Raw genomic sequence first — 15795 nt, 5'->3', positions numbered from 1 at the left:
GAACAGCATCCATTCCTACAAAAAGTGAAATACTGATTCACGCTATAACACGGATGAATCTCAAAAACATGGCAGTAAGTAAAAGGAGCCACACATGAAAGAAAGCGTATTGTATGATTCAGTTAATATGAAACATCCAGAAAAGGCAAATCCATAGAGCCAGAAAAGTAGGGGTTGGGTGTGGAAATGGGAGGTGGTCATGAGGTTTCTTTGTGTAGTGATAAAATGATTCTAAATTAGCCTGGGATCATGGTTGCATAACTGTAAAGGCACTAAAAATCATTACATTGTACACTTAAAATGAGTGAGTTTTATGGTATGTAAATTATACGTCATAAATTTCACACTATGCAAATTATATCTCAATAAAGCTGTTACCTTTAAGACAGGAAAAGGCCATCAGTTTAGTGCCTGGCATTGTAAGAACTTATGGGATGATGATGACTGGCAAGCCTTCTAGAAAGGCTGTATGGTGTCTAAAACTGGGGCTGGAAACAGCTGTAACTCTGTCAATCTGTTGTAGATTCTGTCAGTGACTTGGACGGTAGAAACCTATTTTTTTTTTTCTTTTTTAATTTCACATTGCAGGTCTTATTAGCAGAAAACTGCTGTATTTGTATGAAAGCAACAACACAATTTATTTCATACTAGCAACATAAGGTGAATTTGAATTCAATCTGACACCAAGCTTTGTGTGGGTTGAGGCTCACAAAGATATAAAGCTCCCTACCCTCTAAGACTCTGCTTTCTGGCAGCAGCAACAGATGATTAAACCGCAAACCCTAACAAAAGTGACAACAAAAAGTACTTGGGGCACAAAGGACAAACTGCTCTGCCTGGGAGTAGGGGCTTGTCAATGATTCAGGAGCAAGAGCAACTCAACTGGATCCTCAAAGACAACCAGGATTTTTGCAGACCAAGAAAAGCCTAGGGGGAAAACTGGCTCAAAGGCAAAGAGGTCTGTTTGAATTCCCTGAATTGAATTCAGAGTCCCTTGAATTCCCTGCAATTACACAATTACCTGCCAAATCAACTACTTCAACTACATTTTCTGAATATTTTAAATCACATCCTCTCGGGGCCAAAATAACTCTGCTAAATTCCCTTAATTAATGATTTTACTTTTTTAGACCTGAACTAAAACATACAGGAATTTGACCCAGCAATCTCTTAGACCCAAAGGAATATAAATCATTCTGTCATAAAGATACATGCACACATATGTTCATTGCAGCACTATTCACAATAGCAAAGGCATGAAATCAACCTAAATGCCCATCAATGATAGACTAGATAAAGAAAATGTGGTATATATACGCCATAGAATACTATGCAGCCATAAAGAGGAATGAGATCATGTCCTTTGCAGGGACATGGATGAAGTTGGAAGCCATTATTCTCAGCATACTAACGCAGAGACAGAAAACCAAACACCACATGTTCTCATAAGTGGGAGCTGTTTGATGAGAACTTATGGACACATGCAGGGGAACAACACACACTGGGGCTGGTGGGGGACGTGGCGGGAGGGAGAGCATCAGGAAGAAGAGCTAATAGAGACGCTGGGCTTAATACATAGGTGATGGGATGATCTGTGCGGTAAACCACTGTGGCACACGTTTACCTACGTAACAAACCTGCACATCCTGCACATGTACCCCTGAACTTAAAATCAAAATTGAAAGAACAAAAGCAACATACAAACTCAGTCCTCAAATGCATGCAGGGTAACTGATACTGACCCTAGCAATCAGTTGACTGACAACTCCCAAAGGCAGCCCACACTCCCAAGCGTGTTTGCTAATGGATTTAGCATAGGTGGCAGCAAAGGATGTTTGTCCTTTGGAAAAGTTGGTGGAGGTGATGAGGGAGCTGGGGTTTAGGTTTAAGAATCCCACCCTGTCGACTGCTTAAAAGCTGAGCTAGAATTGAAAAATCAGAAAATAAACTTCCTGTAATGCTGAAGGGGAATTTTCTCCATTTGTAGAGAACATTTTATTAGACACGCAGACCATTTCTCTCCCATGTCTTCATTCCTCATGCAAAGTGATATTGGAAGCCCGCTCAGTGATGAAGCTGGATAAAAGTCTAGGTCCTGGGCCAATCATTCGGTTGCATGCTCACATTTGGTGTGTTGGTGGTGGGGGGTGGGCAGGGCCCCGGCGTAGAGGGGACTGAGATCCACCAATAGTTAAGATGCAATGGAGGAGGCGCTGCAAGAGAAGTGTAGATAAAGTGGGGGCAGGGGAGCTGCTTCTGCAGGAGTGTAAAGCAGCCGAGGCAGTGACTTTTCAACTGGATCTTGAAGAGAACTGATGAGATGAGAATGAGCAGCAAAGATAAAGAGTATTCCAAGGCCGGGCGCGGTGGCTCAGGCCTGTAATTCCAGCACTTTGGGAGGCCGAGGCGGGTGGATCACGAGGTCAGGAGATCGAGACTATCCTGGCTAACACAGCGAAACCCCGTCTCTACCAAAAATACAAAAAATTATCTGGGCGTGGTGGCGGGCGCCTGTAGTCCCAGCTACTCGGGAAGCTGAGGCAGGAGAATGTCGTGAACCCAGGAGGCAGAGCTTGCAGTGAGCCGAGATCGCGCCACTGCACTCCAGCCTGGGCGACAGAAGGAGACTCTCAAAAAAAAAAAAAAAAAGATAATGAGTATTCCAGAACAAAAAGACAGCATGAACAAGGTTGTGGAGGCCATTGGCTTCAAACCAGTCTAAAGTGAGAAGCCTGGCGAGGTAGGAGGCTTTAGTCACAGAATGCTGCTTCCCGGTACAAGACTACAGACAGGTGATATTGCTAAGAAGAATTATACCCGAGGGGACCTCTGCAGCCACATACCTAATTTATTCCCATCCCTCCCTCCCTCTTTCCCTCCCTACCTTCCTTCTTTTTCCTTCTTCCTTTTCTTTTTTTCTTTCTTTCTTTGTTTCTTTTCTTTCTTTCTTTCTTTCTTTTTCTTTCTTTCTTTCTTTCTTTCTTTTTCTTTCTTTCTTTCTTTCTTTCTTTCTTTCTTTCTTTCTTTCTTTCTTTCTTTCTTTCTTTCTTTCTTTCTTTCTTTCTTTCTTTCTTTCTTTCTCTTTCTTTCCTTCCTTCCTTCCTTCTTTTTCTTTTCTTTTTTTTTTTTTTTGAGATGGGGTCTCACTCTGTCACCAAGACTGGAGTGCAATGTCATAACCACCCCTCACTGCAGCCTCAACCTCCCATGCTCCAGTGATCCTCCTGCCTCAGCCTCCCAAGTAGCTGGGATTACAGGCATGCGCCTCCAAACCCAGCTAACTTTTATATTTTTTGTAGAGATGGAATTTCACTATGTTGCCCAGGCTGGTCTCAAGCAATCCTCTGATCCTCCTGCCTTGGCCTCCCAGTGTTGGGATTACAGGCATAAACTATCACGCCCCTCCTCACATACCTGATTTCTAACAAAAAATTAGACCTTACACTTTCAAAACCAAATGTAAGTGGGTTTTGTTTTTTGTTTTAGTTGCACATAGAATTTTTAGAATAGTAACTAAAACCTCAAAAATCAACACCTGAGAAGTTCATCTGTTGTCTCTAAATTTAATGAGTTTCTATGATGTGCCAGGTATAGTTTGCATACTTTCTGATCCTTCAACAGTCCTACAAAGAGATATTTTATCCCCAGGATATAGATGAAGACTCAGGCTCAGTGAAATGAGTTAAAGTTAAAGAGAGATGAGGGCCGGGGCGCAGTGGCTCATGCCTGTAATCCCAGCACTCTGGGAGGCTGAGGTGGGCAGATCACCTGAAGTTAGGATTCGAGACCAGCCTGACCAACATGGAGAAACACCGTCTTTACTAAAAAGGCAAAAAATTAGCCAGGTGTGGTGGCGCATGCCTGTAATCCCAGCTACTCGGGAGGCTGAAGCAGGAGAATCACTTGAACTTGGGAGGCAGAGGTTGCAGTGAGCCGAGATCGCGCCATTGCACTCCAGCCTAGGCAACAAGGGCGAAACTCCATCTCAAAAAAAAAAAAGAGAGATGGTGAGCTGTAGAGACAGGCTTTAAATTCAGGCCTGTTTGTTTCTAAACCCCACCAGTGAGTGTGAGCTGCCTTCTAACTCTAATAGAGAGTAAACAAATCTTTAGACTATCTTTCCAACCCATTTACCAGTCCACTTAAATCTTAAATGCATTCTAATTGATGTCATCTGACTATACTCCAGCTGGGCCCAACCCTTAATTTTTTCTTTCTCATCAATCTACTTTTAGCTTTCTCAGTATAAAATTAAGATAGGTCCCCATAGGAAGAAACACTATTTTTTGGTTTTAAAAAGGAAATTGCTACCTGAAGGAGGAGCAACAGAATATTAAAACAGGGTCACATCTCTGATTATTCCTCTGAGATCCCAGAAGATGGTGTAATTGGCAAAGCAAAACTATTCATATACATTAACATTATTATGTAAGCCATTTTCGATGGTAATATATATGGATATATAAAATGCATATAAATCCATTAAACTACATATTGGGGCAATTTCTGATCTGGGGAAATTACAATCTTTTTATAAACTCAATAAAATGTCAAAATCATTAGCAGTCCTCAGTTGTGCTGTGTCACTTTATGACTTTCAGCAACTAAACCTGTTATTCCAGAACAAAACATAGATGCCATCAGATCTATCAGGGTTTATATTTAAGGTGTCATGGGTATGAATTCAGGAAAGAATAAAGAGAGTCCCTGACTTATATGAGTTCAACTTATACATACATATATATATATATATATATATTTTTTTTTTTTGAGATGGAGTCTCGCTCTTGTTGCTCAGGCTGGAATGCAATGTTGTGATCTCAGCTCACTGCAACCTCCACCTCCGAGGTTCAAGCTATTCTCCTGCCTCAGCCTCCCAAGTAGCTGGGATTACAGGCGCCCACCACCATGCCCAGCTAATTTTTGCCTTTTTAGTAGAGACTGGGTTTCACCATGTTGGCCAGGCTGGTCTCGAACTCCTGACGTCAGGTGATCTGCCTGCCTCAGCCGCCCAAAGTGCTGGGATTACAGGCGTGAGCCACCCCACGTGGCCATTAAATGCATTTTTGATTTCTGGTATTTTCAACTTGCAATGAGCTGGCAAGGAGGAAGAAGAAAGTAAAGATAAGAGTGTGAGCTACAGAATGCCCAAAGAACAAACTCAGTGATCAGTGAAGAGGGTAGACAAAGATAAGATCACTTGCAGGCCTTTCTTATTCTAGGGAAGTGATAAAACTAATGCCATTGTTTTCTTGATCATCTACCTATTTTAAAAATGAAGTCTGTCAGGCCATTTACCACCTTCCTAAGAAACCGTGTTTCCCTGAGAAGAGCTCACAGGTGGCCAGGCATGGTGGCTCACGCCTGTAATCCCAGCACTTTGGGAGGCCGAGGTGGGCGGATGACCAGGTCAGGAGTTCGAGACCAGCCTGGCCAACATGGTGAAACCCTGTCACCTCTACTAAAAAGGCAAAAATTAGCCAGGTGTGGTGGTGGGCACCTGTAGTCCCAGCTACTCAGGAGGCTGAGGTAATAGAATCGCTTGAACCCGAGAAGCAGAGGTTGTAGTCCCAGCTACTCGGGAGGCTGAGGCAGGAGAATCACTTGAACTCAGGAAGTGGAGGTTGCAGTGAGCTGAGATCACGCCACTGCACTCCAGCCTGGGTGACAGAGCGAGACTCCATCTCAAAAAAAAAAAAAAAAAGAAAGAAAGAAAGAACTCACAGGTGTCCCAACTCTCTGATTTCCTTTTCTAGAAGTTGACAAAAGTCGGTATTTCTGGCAGATATAAAAAACAAAGATTGCTTAAGCAGAACTAATAGTAAAAATCCCCACATTTTCCTCCCCTTCAAGTCTGTCCATTCGCCCAGCATCTCAGAAGTTCTGTGCGCACGATTGGTTGGGGGAATAGCAATTCCCTCTGCACACAGTAAGACCCCAGCCACATCCCTGGGGATAAAGGATGAGTTCCCAAGACCACCTTGATTCGGATCTGCCCTTCTCTGCTCCCAAAGTTGCATCTCTCAAGGTCTTGGCACCTGCAACCTCAGCATTGCATTTTTACATATAGAGGGACTAACGGGATATACCAGCCTCAAACAGTGACAAAGAGTCAGGCCAGTATGGACTCTACAGCAAATAGAAATACAATGAGCCACCCACATTTAGGGTTCAGGGGAAGATGTCTGCCATGGAATATCAACAGGGCCGGTCCACAGGCTGGCTCCAGGGGAAAAACAAATTGGAAGCAGGGAGGGTCTGTCTTCCGGGCACTCAATCACCTGCGAGGTATCTTCCTTTCTCTATTCCTTCCCCTTTGGACACCTTGGCACTCCTTCTTCCTCCCACCCCCAGCAAAGCCTGCTCCCAGGAAAGGCTGTTTTTGCATTCATTCCTATTTTAATGTGAGTTTGAAATAAACTCCCATGGAGTTATCTGCAAAATATTGCTTCGTAGCAAGTGAAACAGAAATCACGGTCAGTTTTGAAATGTGTAAAATCCAAGGCACACATGACCAATGGAATAAACTCACTGAATGTCCCTATCACAGGCAGAGCCATCCAACCCAGAGGATCCAACTCAGGAGGAAAGTGGGAGGTGGATGAATTTGCATCTTGGGCTTATAAATGGAAATCATCCACAGCTGAATCAGACAAGAAACTAAAAGGCATGCCATCTTGCTGTGGACCAGATTAAGGGTAAAAGACGGAAATGAGGAGAGGAAAAAAGGAGGGCAGGAAGCCCTAATTTCACAACAGCTAGTGAGGCTTCTTGGACATCTTTAAAGCCATATGTGAACTCCCTTTCTGTAACACTGTTCTCCTCATGGGCACCTTCACCTGAGCAGGCCATGCAGAGAGTCTTATCCTCTGAGAGGCCTCCAGAGGACCTGCTGCTTCTTAAGGGACCTCTTAGGTACAGGGGATGGACCATGTTTTTTTTTGTTTGTGTTTCTGAGACGGAGTCTCGCTCTGTCCCCCAGGCTAGAGTGCAGTGGCACAATCTCGGCTCATTGCAACCTCCGCCTCCCAGGTTCAAGCGATTCTCCTGCCTCAGCCTCCTGAGTAGCTGGGATTACAGGTGTGCACCACCACACCTGGTTAATTTTTGCATTTTTAGTAGAGACGGGGTTTCACCATGTTGGCCAGACTGGCCTCGAACTTCTGACCTCAGGAGATCCCTGCCTCAGATTCCCAAAGTGCTGGGATTGCAGGCGTGAGCCACTGTGCCCGGCCCCATGTTTTGCTTTGCTTGCTTATTTATTTATCCATTTTTTGAGACAGAGTCTCACTCTGTTGACCAGTCTGAGTGTAGTGGTGCTATTGCAGCTCACTCTACCCTCAACTTCATGGGCTCAAGCAATCCTCCTGCTTCAGCTTCTCCAGTAGCTGAGACTACAGGTGCATGCCACCATGCCTGGCTATTTTTTTATTTTTTCGTAGAGACAAGGTCTCTGTGTTGCCCAAGCAAAGCTTGAGACTCCATCTTAAAAAAAAAAAAAAAAGAGCAGCATGGAATCTGGCAGATACCAGGGGAAGACATAAGAAGTAGAAGCCACAGGGTGGAGGAGCCCATAAACCAGGAGAGGCGCTGAAGCACAGGCAAGAATTTCAAATAAAGTAAAAGAAGCAGGCAAAGCAAGACCAGCAGAGGTGGAGACTCTGCGACATGAGGATGGCCAACATCTCAGTGCCGCTAGGGCAGCAGAGCCTGACTACTATACCAGCAATGAGGATGCAAGGTCCACCTCCCCTGCCTGTGGTCACAGCCACACGCCACATGCAGAAGTGATATTTCAAATTGAGTTAAATAAAATACACTCTTTTTTCTTTTTGAGACAGAGTCTTGCTCTGTCGCCCAGGCTGAAGTACCATGGCATGATTTCGACTCACCACAACCTCTGCCTCCTGGTTCCCTAAATCGCTGAAGCGATTCTCCTGCTTCAGCCTCCCGAATAGCTCACGTTACAGGCACAAGCTACCACGCCTGGCTAATTTTTTTGTATTTTTAGTAGAATTGGGGTTTCACCTTGTCGGCCAGGCTGGTCTCAAACTTCTGACCTCAAGTGATCTGCCTGCGTTGGCTCCCCAAAGTGCTGGGATTACAGGTGTGAGCCACCACACCCGGCATAAAATACGTTCTTTAAATTCATATCATTTGCTTCTTTTTACTTCTTTTAATGTGGCTCCTGGAAAATCTAAACTTTGATTTTAGATGTATGGCTCCCAGTGTAGCATTCCTGTTGTGCAGTGCTGTTCTCCCTTCCCATGAGACCACTTCAGCTGTGAGATGTTTTTCTGGACTAGTTACTTTATTTTTTTAATTTCTGTTTTTAAGATGGAGTCTCACTGTGTCACCCAGGCTGGAGTGCAGTGGCGTGCTCTTGGCTCACTGCAACCTCCGCCTCCCAGGTTGAAGTGATTCTCCTGCTTCAGCCTCCCGAGTAGCTGGGATTACAGGCACGTGCCACCACGCCAGGCTAATTTTTGTATTTTTAGTAGAGACAGGGTTTCACCATGTTGGCCAAGTTGGTCTTGAACTCCTGACTTCAGGTGATCCACCCGGCTCGGCCTCCCAAAGTGCTGGGATTACAGGGGTGAGCCACAGCGCCTGGCCTGGACTAGTTACTTTGGAGAATCCTAATCATAATCCCTTAATCACTATAATCAGTTGGAACAATATCAAAATGTCCCTTGCATCCCCTGCCAAAAAAAAAAAAAACAAAAACGCGAAACTGCAATTCATACACATCAACCAGAAGGACCCTTACAATGCACAATGGCTCAGATCACCACATAGTAGGAGTAATAATTAAACAAGACAACCCCTTAGGTTTCTAATTCCCTAACGTCTTACATTCAGCCCTGCCTCAGGTCGTGAAAGAGTTGTCAAGGCTTGCCCGATATGGTGGCTCACGAGGCTGAGGCAAGAGAATCGCTTGAGCCCAGGAGTTCAAGACCAGCGCTGGCAACACAGCAGGACCTCATCTCTACAAAAGTTAAAATTAGCCAGGCATGGGAGCACGGGCCTGTAGTCCCAGCCTCTTGGAAGGCTTGAGCCTGGGAGGTAAAGACCAGCACGGGCTGGGTGCTGTGGCTCACGCCTGTAATCCCGCCACTTTGGGAGGTTGAGGCCGTGAGCCATGATTGTGCCACTGCACTCCAGCCTGGATAACAGAGTGAGATGCAAACAAAAGGAAAGAAAGAAAGAAAAATTCCAAAAATGAAAGAGTTGATAGGGCTGGTCAGGGTCCTCAGGCAGTGATCCTCCACACGCATAACACAGAAATGATTTCAGGGGCTAACTTCTCTAAGTTTCTGAAAAACATTAATTGGTGCATTTGTTTTCTATTGCTTTGCCAATCTGTTACTGCTAACACGGAGAGTAAAAATCCAGCTCCAATAGATACATCGAGTTGAGAAGTCAGTGGGGGGTCTCCCTTAAGTTTCTGTTCAGTCAGCTGATGAGGATCACAGACTCTGAGAGTGGCAAGGGACTCGGAGACCATCCAGTCCAATCTTTGAGCTGTCCTGGGCAGCACTTCCCCAGCCCTGCTTCCCTTGGCTTTGCTCACCACTGAGGAAGCTGCCCATTCTATTCCCAGCTCCATGTGTTCTCATCTCCCACCCGCTGGCCCTAGATTCTACTTTCAAAACGACAGAGTTGGTCTAATTTCTCTTTCCTGAGCAAATCTTTTAATTAAGTGAAGACACCGATCCCTCTTCAAGTCTTTTTCAAATCAATTATCCTGTTTCTTTGTCTTGGTCTTCTCTTAAAAAAAAAAAGGGGCGGGGGGATTGGCCTTTTTACCTCCCTGACTGCTCTCTTGGGAACTGCTGTGTCAATGTCTCCCAGTACAGTAGGGTGGCCAGACCTGAAGAGTCTACATCCTTCTCCAAGCACGTGGGAGAGAAGTGGGGCTTTCACTTCCCTTACTCTGGACACTACAATTCTATTTAAACAGCTCTGTGCTTTCCCCATGACTTTCCTGAGCCGTAATTTCTTTTGATCACTACACTTCCCCTTCTGGCTCTAAGAAAATCACAGATTTAAAGAGAATTCTAAGCCTATGAAGCTTTGTATGCGAATATCTAAAACAAGCACCTGCAATGGTTTGCACTCCTGGCTGTACATGAGAATCACTCAGAAACTGTACAAATATCAATAGTTAGGTCTTGCCCCAAGGAGGGAAACAGGCCCTGGCTTAGGTATTTTTAGAAACCCCAGCTGATCATAATGTGCATCCGGGGTTGAACCAGCAATCCAAAGAAGATTTCTAGGCTGGGCGCGGTGGCTCTGTGATCTTCATATGGATTCCAGTTACTTTTTCCTTTGAACTGCGAATACGAATTCTTATTTTGAATTGAACTAGCAGAACTAAATTGGTTCACTGTAAACAACTTGAGATGATTCAAAAATCATTTGGAACTTGGACCAAAGGAGAGATGGAGTTGATTTAGCAACAATAGAGACCAAATTGAAAGTCAACCTAAAAAGAACATCAGGCTTAGGAGACCTGGTTTATAATTGGTGCATATGCTTACTTACTAGCTGTGGGATCTGATCATGTAATCACATTGAAGTGTCTTCATCTATAAAATGGAGGCACTGGTCTAGAAATCTTTTTTTTTTTTTTTTTTTTTTTGAGACATAATCTCCCTCTGTCACACAGGCTGGAGTGCAATGACGTGATCTCGGCTCACTGCAACCTCTACCTCCTGGGTTCAAGCGATTCTACGGCCTCAGCCTCCTGAGAAGCTGGGATTACAGGCACGCGCCACCACACCTGGCTAATTTTTGGTATTTTTAGTAGAGATGGGGTTTCACCATGTTGGCCAGTCTGGTCTCGAACTCCTGACCTTGTGATCCACCCGCCTCGGCCTCCTAAAGTGCTGGGATTACTGGTGTGAGCCACCGCGCCCAGCCTAGAAATCTTTAAGGTGCATTTAGGTTGTTTTTTTTTTTTTTTTAACTTCTCGAAAAAAAATAGAGACAATGTCTCACTATGTTGCCCAGGCTGGTCTCAAACTCCTGGCTTCAAGAGATCCTCCTGCCTCAGCCTTCCAAAGCACTGGGATTATAGGCATGAGCCACTATGCCTGGCCATGCTTTAAATTTTTGATTCAAGACCAGAAAAGAGCTTGCAAATAAAAAAATTAAAAGTTGTATCTTGCTCCCATTTCGAAAGGATGGGAGCTTCAACAGAGACAAAAATATTATTGAAGTGTTCAAATTGTCATTCAAATTTTATTTATCATACTTATTCCTGATTTTAAATGCATTACGCTTAAAGGAGAATAAGGTTTATTTATTTATGTATTTATTTATTTATTTAGAGACAGAGTCTCGATCTGTCACCCAGGCTGAAGTGCAGTAGCACAATCTTGGCTCACTGCAACCTCTGCCTCTTGGGTTCAAGCGATTCTCCTGCCTCAGCCTCTCCAGTAGCTGGGATTACAGGCGTGCACCACCATGCCTGGCTAATTTTTTTAGTATTCTTAGTAGATACATGGTTTCACCATGTTGGTCAGGCTGCTCTCAAACTCTTGACCTCAAGTGATCCACCTGCCTCCGCCTCCCAAAGTGCTGGGATTCCAGGCTTGAGCCACCGTGCTCGGCCACGTTTTTATTTATATGGCCAGTGTTCCTTCAATCTTTCGTCCTGTGAACAGAGCGGTTCACAAGAGTGGGTGATATAACACATCTCCATTTTACCATTTTACAGATGAAAGGCTTTTTTTTAATTTGACATTTAGAACTGTAAAGAAGTTTGTTCCATTTTTTCCACTCTTTTCAAAGCAACTTGTTCAGTATTGACCATGCAGTGTTTTTCGTAAAAATAAAAGTTAAGAGACGTACGTACCGGGAATCCTGTTGAGTGTCACCCAGAAATGTTCGTCGGGGCTGTAGGTGTCCTTGGACCAGGAGAGTAAGTCAAGTGCGAGCTGGTCTTGGAGGACAAAGTTAGCAAAGTCCCTTGTGAGAGCTACATAGGCCGTGCCAAAGTAAATCACCATGTCATGAGGAGGAGGAGTTTTTAATTTTGTTGTTTTAATCACATAGGAATTTTTGTGGTCTAACAGTTCTTGGTGGACGTATTTAGTCCGTCCAACAGCATGGTCAGGAGGCAGCACCCCTGGGGTGATATTTCTCCCTTTAAATCTCTTCAGATACTGAACTATTTCCCTGTTGGTTTTCAGGGGAAAGTCTTGCCCGCAGGTGTTGATGACATACTTCCAGGGAACCTCAGAGGCCACAAGGTCTTCCAGGCAGTTCAGGTCAGCCTGGAGCCTGGAGATCCCCCCATAGACGACTGACTCCTTCTTGGAAGCCAGAAAAGCATTTGGGAAGCAGCCAAGTAACTGTTTCACTGCACCTTTAAAGGCATCCGTCGCCTTCTGATCCAGGTGCACACAGTACACATTCTGGGGCATATAAATCGCCCTGAAGAGCCTCTCAAAAGTGCCAAAGTCTTTGTGGATTGTCACTGTGTAAGCTAAAGGGAACCCAGCCTCTTCTTCGGAGAGTGTTTCTGTTACATAGTGGCTTCGAACCATGTACTCATAGCAGGTAGCTTCATCAAGGGTAGTTTTCAATGCATTTTCTGTTGGGTAAAAAACTTTCCCCTCAAAAATCTGATGACAGGCTTCTGCTAACAGTGAAGCATTGGAGAGCGCTGCCCTCAGAAAACGTTTATTCTCCCATAACTCAGTATTGTAAACAAATACAAAAATCAGGGCAGAAATAAGAGACCCGCTAAAAAGGCAGTGCTTCCAAGAGCCCATCATTCACAACCAGGAAATGAGTAAAAGATCTCTCTCTTAAGATAGGATCAGAGTGTAGATATATTTAACTTACATTTTCTCCACGTTCCAAAATCATCCTCTTGATGGCTGAAGCTCTGGTCTGGCTGTTCCCCGTCCCTTCAGTTCACAGTTCTAGTCCTTTTTCTTTCTTCTTCCCCTCTTCATTTACCACTAGGCTGCATTTTCACTTTTCTTTGACACATTTCTGAAGTGGCTCCTTTGCATTTGGCTTGCCTGTTCTCCCGCTAACCTGCAACCTGTGTCTACACAAAAACAAATGTCCTCAGAGAGGTTCTGATTCCGGGTAGTCCACCTGTTCCCACCGTGAAATCGCAAGTGGATGAGGTGACCATTCTGCAAGTCATCGGCTCTAAGACCTTAACCTCAGCCTCTTCTCCCGGCCAGAGTCTAGTAACAGTGTCCCCTCCCCTGCTTCCTGTTAATCATTGTGTTCAACAGCCTGAGTTTGTTTGGTTAAACTGCGCTGCCAAGTTAAGAGCTTCAGTTTAAAGCATGTGAATACCGCCTGGAGTTATATTCTGTCAATAAATACGTAGTGCTTTAAAAAAATTCCTTAACCCTGTCTTTTTCCACAGCCACACTTCGTTCTCCCCATTGGCTGGGTATGCTATACGGCATAGTATATGACTGGCTATTGGGCTAAATTCTTTCCAGGGCTCAATTTTGTCTGCTGCTGCGTAAAGTCCTTTAAAAGGCACATTAATTAGCAAGCTTACCTTACCACTTAACTTACTGCACAAAGTGACTGTGGCACTCTGATGAATAAAGGCTAACTTCTTTTTTAAAACAACAAAATAACTAACAGCCCATCAGCACCCAAAATTGCATAGAGGCTAATATCAGTGAATTTCAAGTTTATTTTGCCCTGGTCCACATAGGATGCAGACAGAGAACCCTGATGCTTAGAGGAAGGAGAGAAGAGCGTCTCAGTTTTGAATGCTCCTGAACTTTAGGAGAGAGGCTCTTACGTCCAGATTTACAAATGCTTTAAAGGAGGTGTAAAAAATGAGAATAAGTTTACTACCATAGATCAATTGTGAGAATAAAATAACATAACATATACAGAGTCCATCACCGTGTCCAGGAACAGACTGGGGTGGTAAATAAGCGCGAAATTGTACCAGAGTAAACAAGAAGCCCGTTCACACACACACGCACACACACATGTGCATACACACACACACATGCTCCTACCCGTTCACACACACACGCACACACACATGTGCATACACACACACACATGCATACACACGTACCCCTCACCCCACATTCATACTTCTAGTAAATGACACAATTACCACCTCTCCTTTGAAATCTTCTTACTCTTCCCTTACTCCCTCCTCTGTGAGCCCATGCCAATCAGATTATACATCTAAAACAGCAGCGAGGCAGGGCGCGGTGGCTCAAGCCTGTAATCCCAGCACTTTGGGAGGCCGAGACGGGCGGATCACGAGGTCAGGAGATCGAGACCATCCTGGCTAACACGGTGAAACCCCGTCTCTACTAAAAAATACAAAAAATTAGGGCGTGGTGGCAGGCGCCTGTAGTCCCAGCTACTCGGGAGACTGAGGCAGGAGAATGGCATGAACCCGGGAGGCGGAGCTTGTAGCGAGCTGAGATCCGGCCACTGCACTCCAGCCTGGGCGACAGAGCGAGACTCTGTCTCAAAAAAAAAAATAAATAAAAAATAAATAAATAAATAAATAAATAAAACAGCAGCGATGAGTTTTGTGTGATGTGGTAGTCAGCTGCACCCGGTGTGAAAGCATGTTCCATTTGCGCCGAGCTCACGTATTCCTCATGTTTCTAGCTCCTAGCATTGTCTGTGTGTAGTAGACAATCAACTTTTAATTTAATTTAATTTTATTTTATTTATTTATTTTTTGAAACAGAGCTTCACTCTCATTGCCCAGGCTGGAGCACAATGGCGCGATCTTGGTTCACTGCAACCTCCACCTCCCAGGTTCAAGCGATTCTCCTGCCTCAGCCTCCCAGGTAGCTGGGATTACAGACACCTGCCACCATGCCCGGCTAATTTTTGTATTTTTAGTAGAGACAGGGTTTTACCATTTTTGGGCAGGCTGGTCTCAAACTCCTGACCTCAGGTGATCCACCCACCTCAGCCTCCCAAAGTGCTGGGATTACAGGCGTGAGCCACCTGCCCAGCCATCAATCAACTATTTATTGATTGAATGCTCAAGTTTTCATGTCCTTGTTTCCCTGATCACATTAGTGAGAAATTCCAGGTAATACTGATTCGTCGGAGACATATATTTGTATCTAAGAATGTGGTGCAGTCAACATACCTAATTTTTCTAATATATCTTCTGATTTTTATTAAATTTAATTAATTAATTAATTTACTCTTTCAAAGAGGTGGGGGTCTTACTGTGTTGCCCAGGCTGGTCTTGAATTCCTCAAGCTATCCTCCTACCTCAGCCTCCCAAAGCTTTAGGATGACAGCTGTGAGTCACTGCACCCGGCTCATTTTCTTAATCACAAAGACAACATGATATTGTAGATAGTTTCTAAACACAGTGTTTCCACGTCCTGTACTTTCATTTACCTCTTGCCTACAGGACATACACATTTTTATTTTATCAAGATCACAGGAGAGGCTGGGTGGAGTGGCTCACGCTTGTAATCTCAGCACTTTTGGGAGGCCAAGGCAGGAGGAGCTCTTGAGGCCAGGAGTTTGAGACCAGCCTAAGCAACATGGCCAGGCCCCATCTCTAATTAAAAAAAGAATGCAGGAAGATGCAAGCTTAAATCCTGCATTTTGCACGTACTATTATACCATAACATTTTCCATAGTGCTTCCTGGTGTGCCTCGGGTATTATCTTCACAATCACTACTTTAGAATCTGGAGTTATTCTTGTTGGTTTTTCCGCTATCCCAGCTAACAGCGAACACATTGAGACGGCGGCTAACCCCATTTCACAGCGTCAGGAACACAGGAAATGATGA

The 15795-nt window shown here is 44.4% G+C and overlaps 1 protein-coding gene across 1 annotated transcript; it reads right to left on the bottom strand.

The window, feature by feature from the left end:
* Positions 1 to 10978: 10978 nt before the first annotated feature.
* Positions 10979 to 14296, bottom strand: LOC103883457 (N-acetyllactosaminide beta-1,6-N-acetylglucosaminyl-transferase). The gene has a single exon (XM_021936985.2). It carries the CDS (start codon positions 12786 to 12788, stop codon positions 11847 to 11849), a length of 942 nt encoding a protein of 313 aa, XP_021792677.1. The 5' UTR covers positions 12789 to 14296; the 3' UTR covers positions 10979 to 11846.
* Between the last annotated feature and the right edge of the window lie 1499 nt (positions 14297 to 15795).

This window comes from Papio anubis, chromosome 6 (genome assembly GCF_008728515.1).
Source record: "Papio anubis isolate 15944 chromosome 6, Panubis1.0, whole genome shotgun sequence".
Classification (NCBI taxonomy): domain Eukaryota; kingdom Metazoa; phylum Chordata; class Mammalia; order Primates; family Cercopithecidae; genus Papio; species Papio anubis.
The sequence above is the reverse complement of the archived record's forward strand: the minus strand, read 5'-3'. Positions and strand labels throughout refer to the sequence as shown.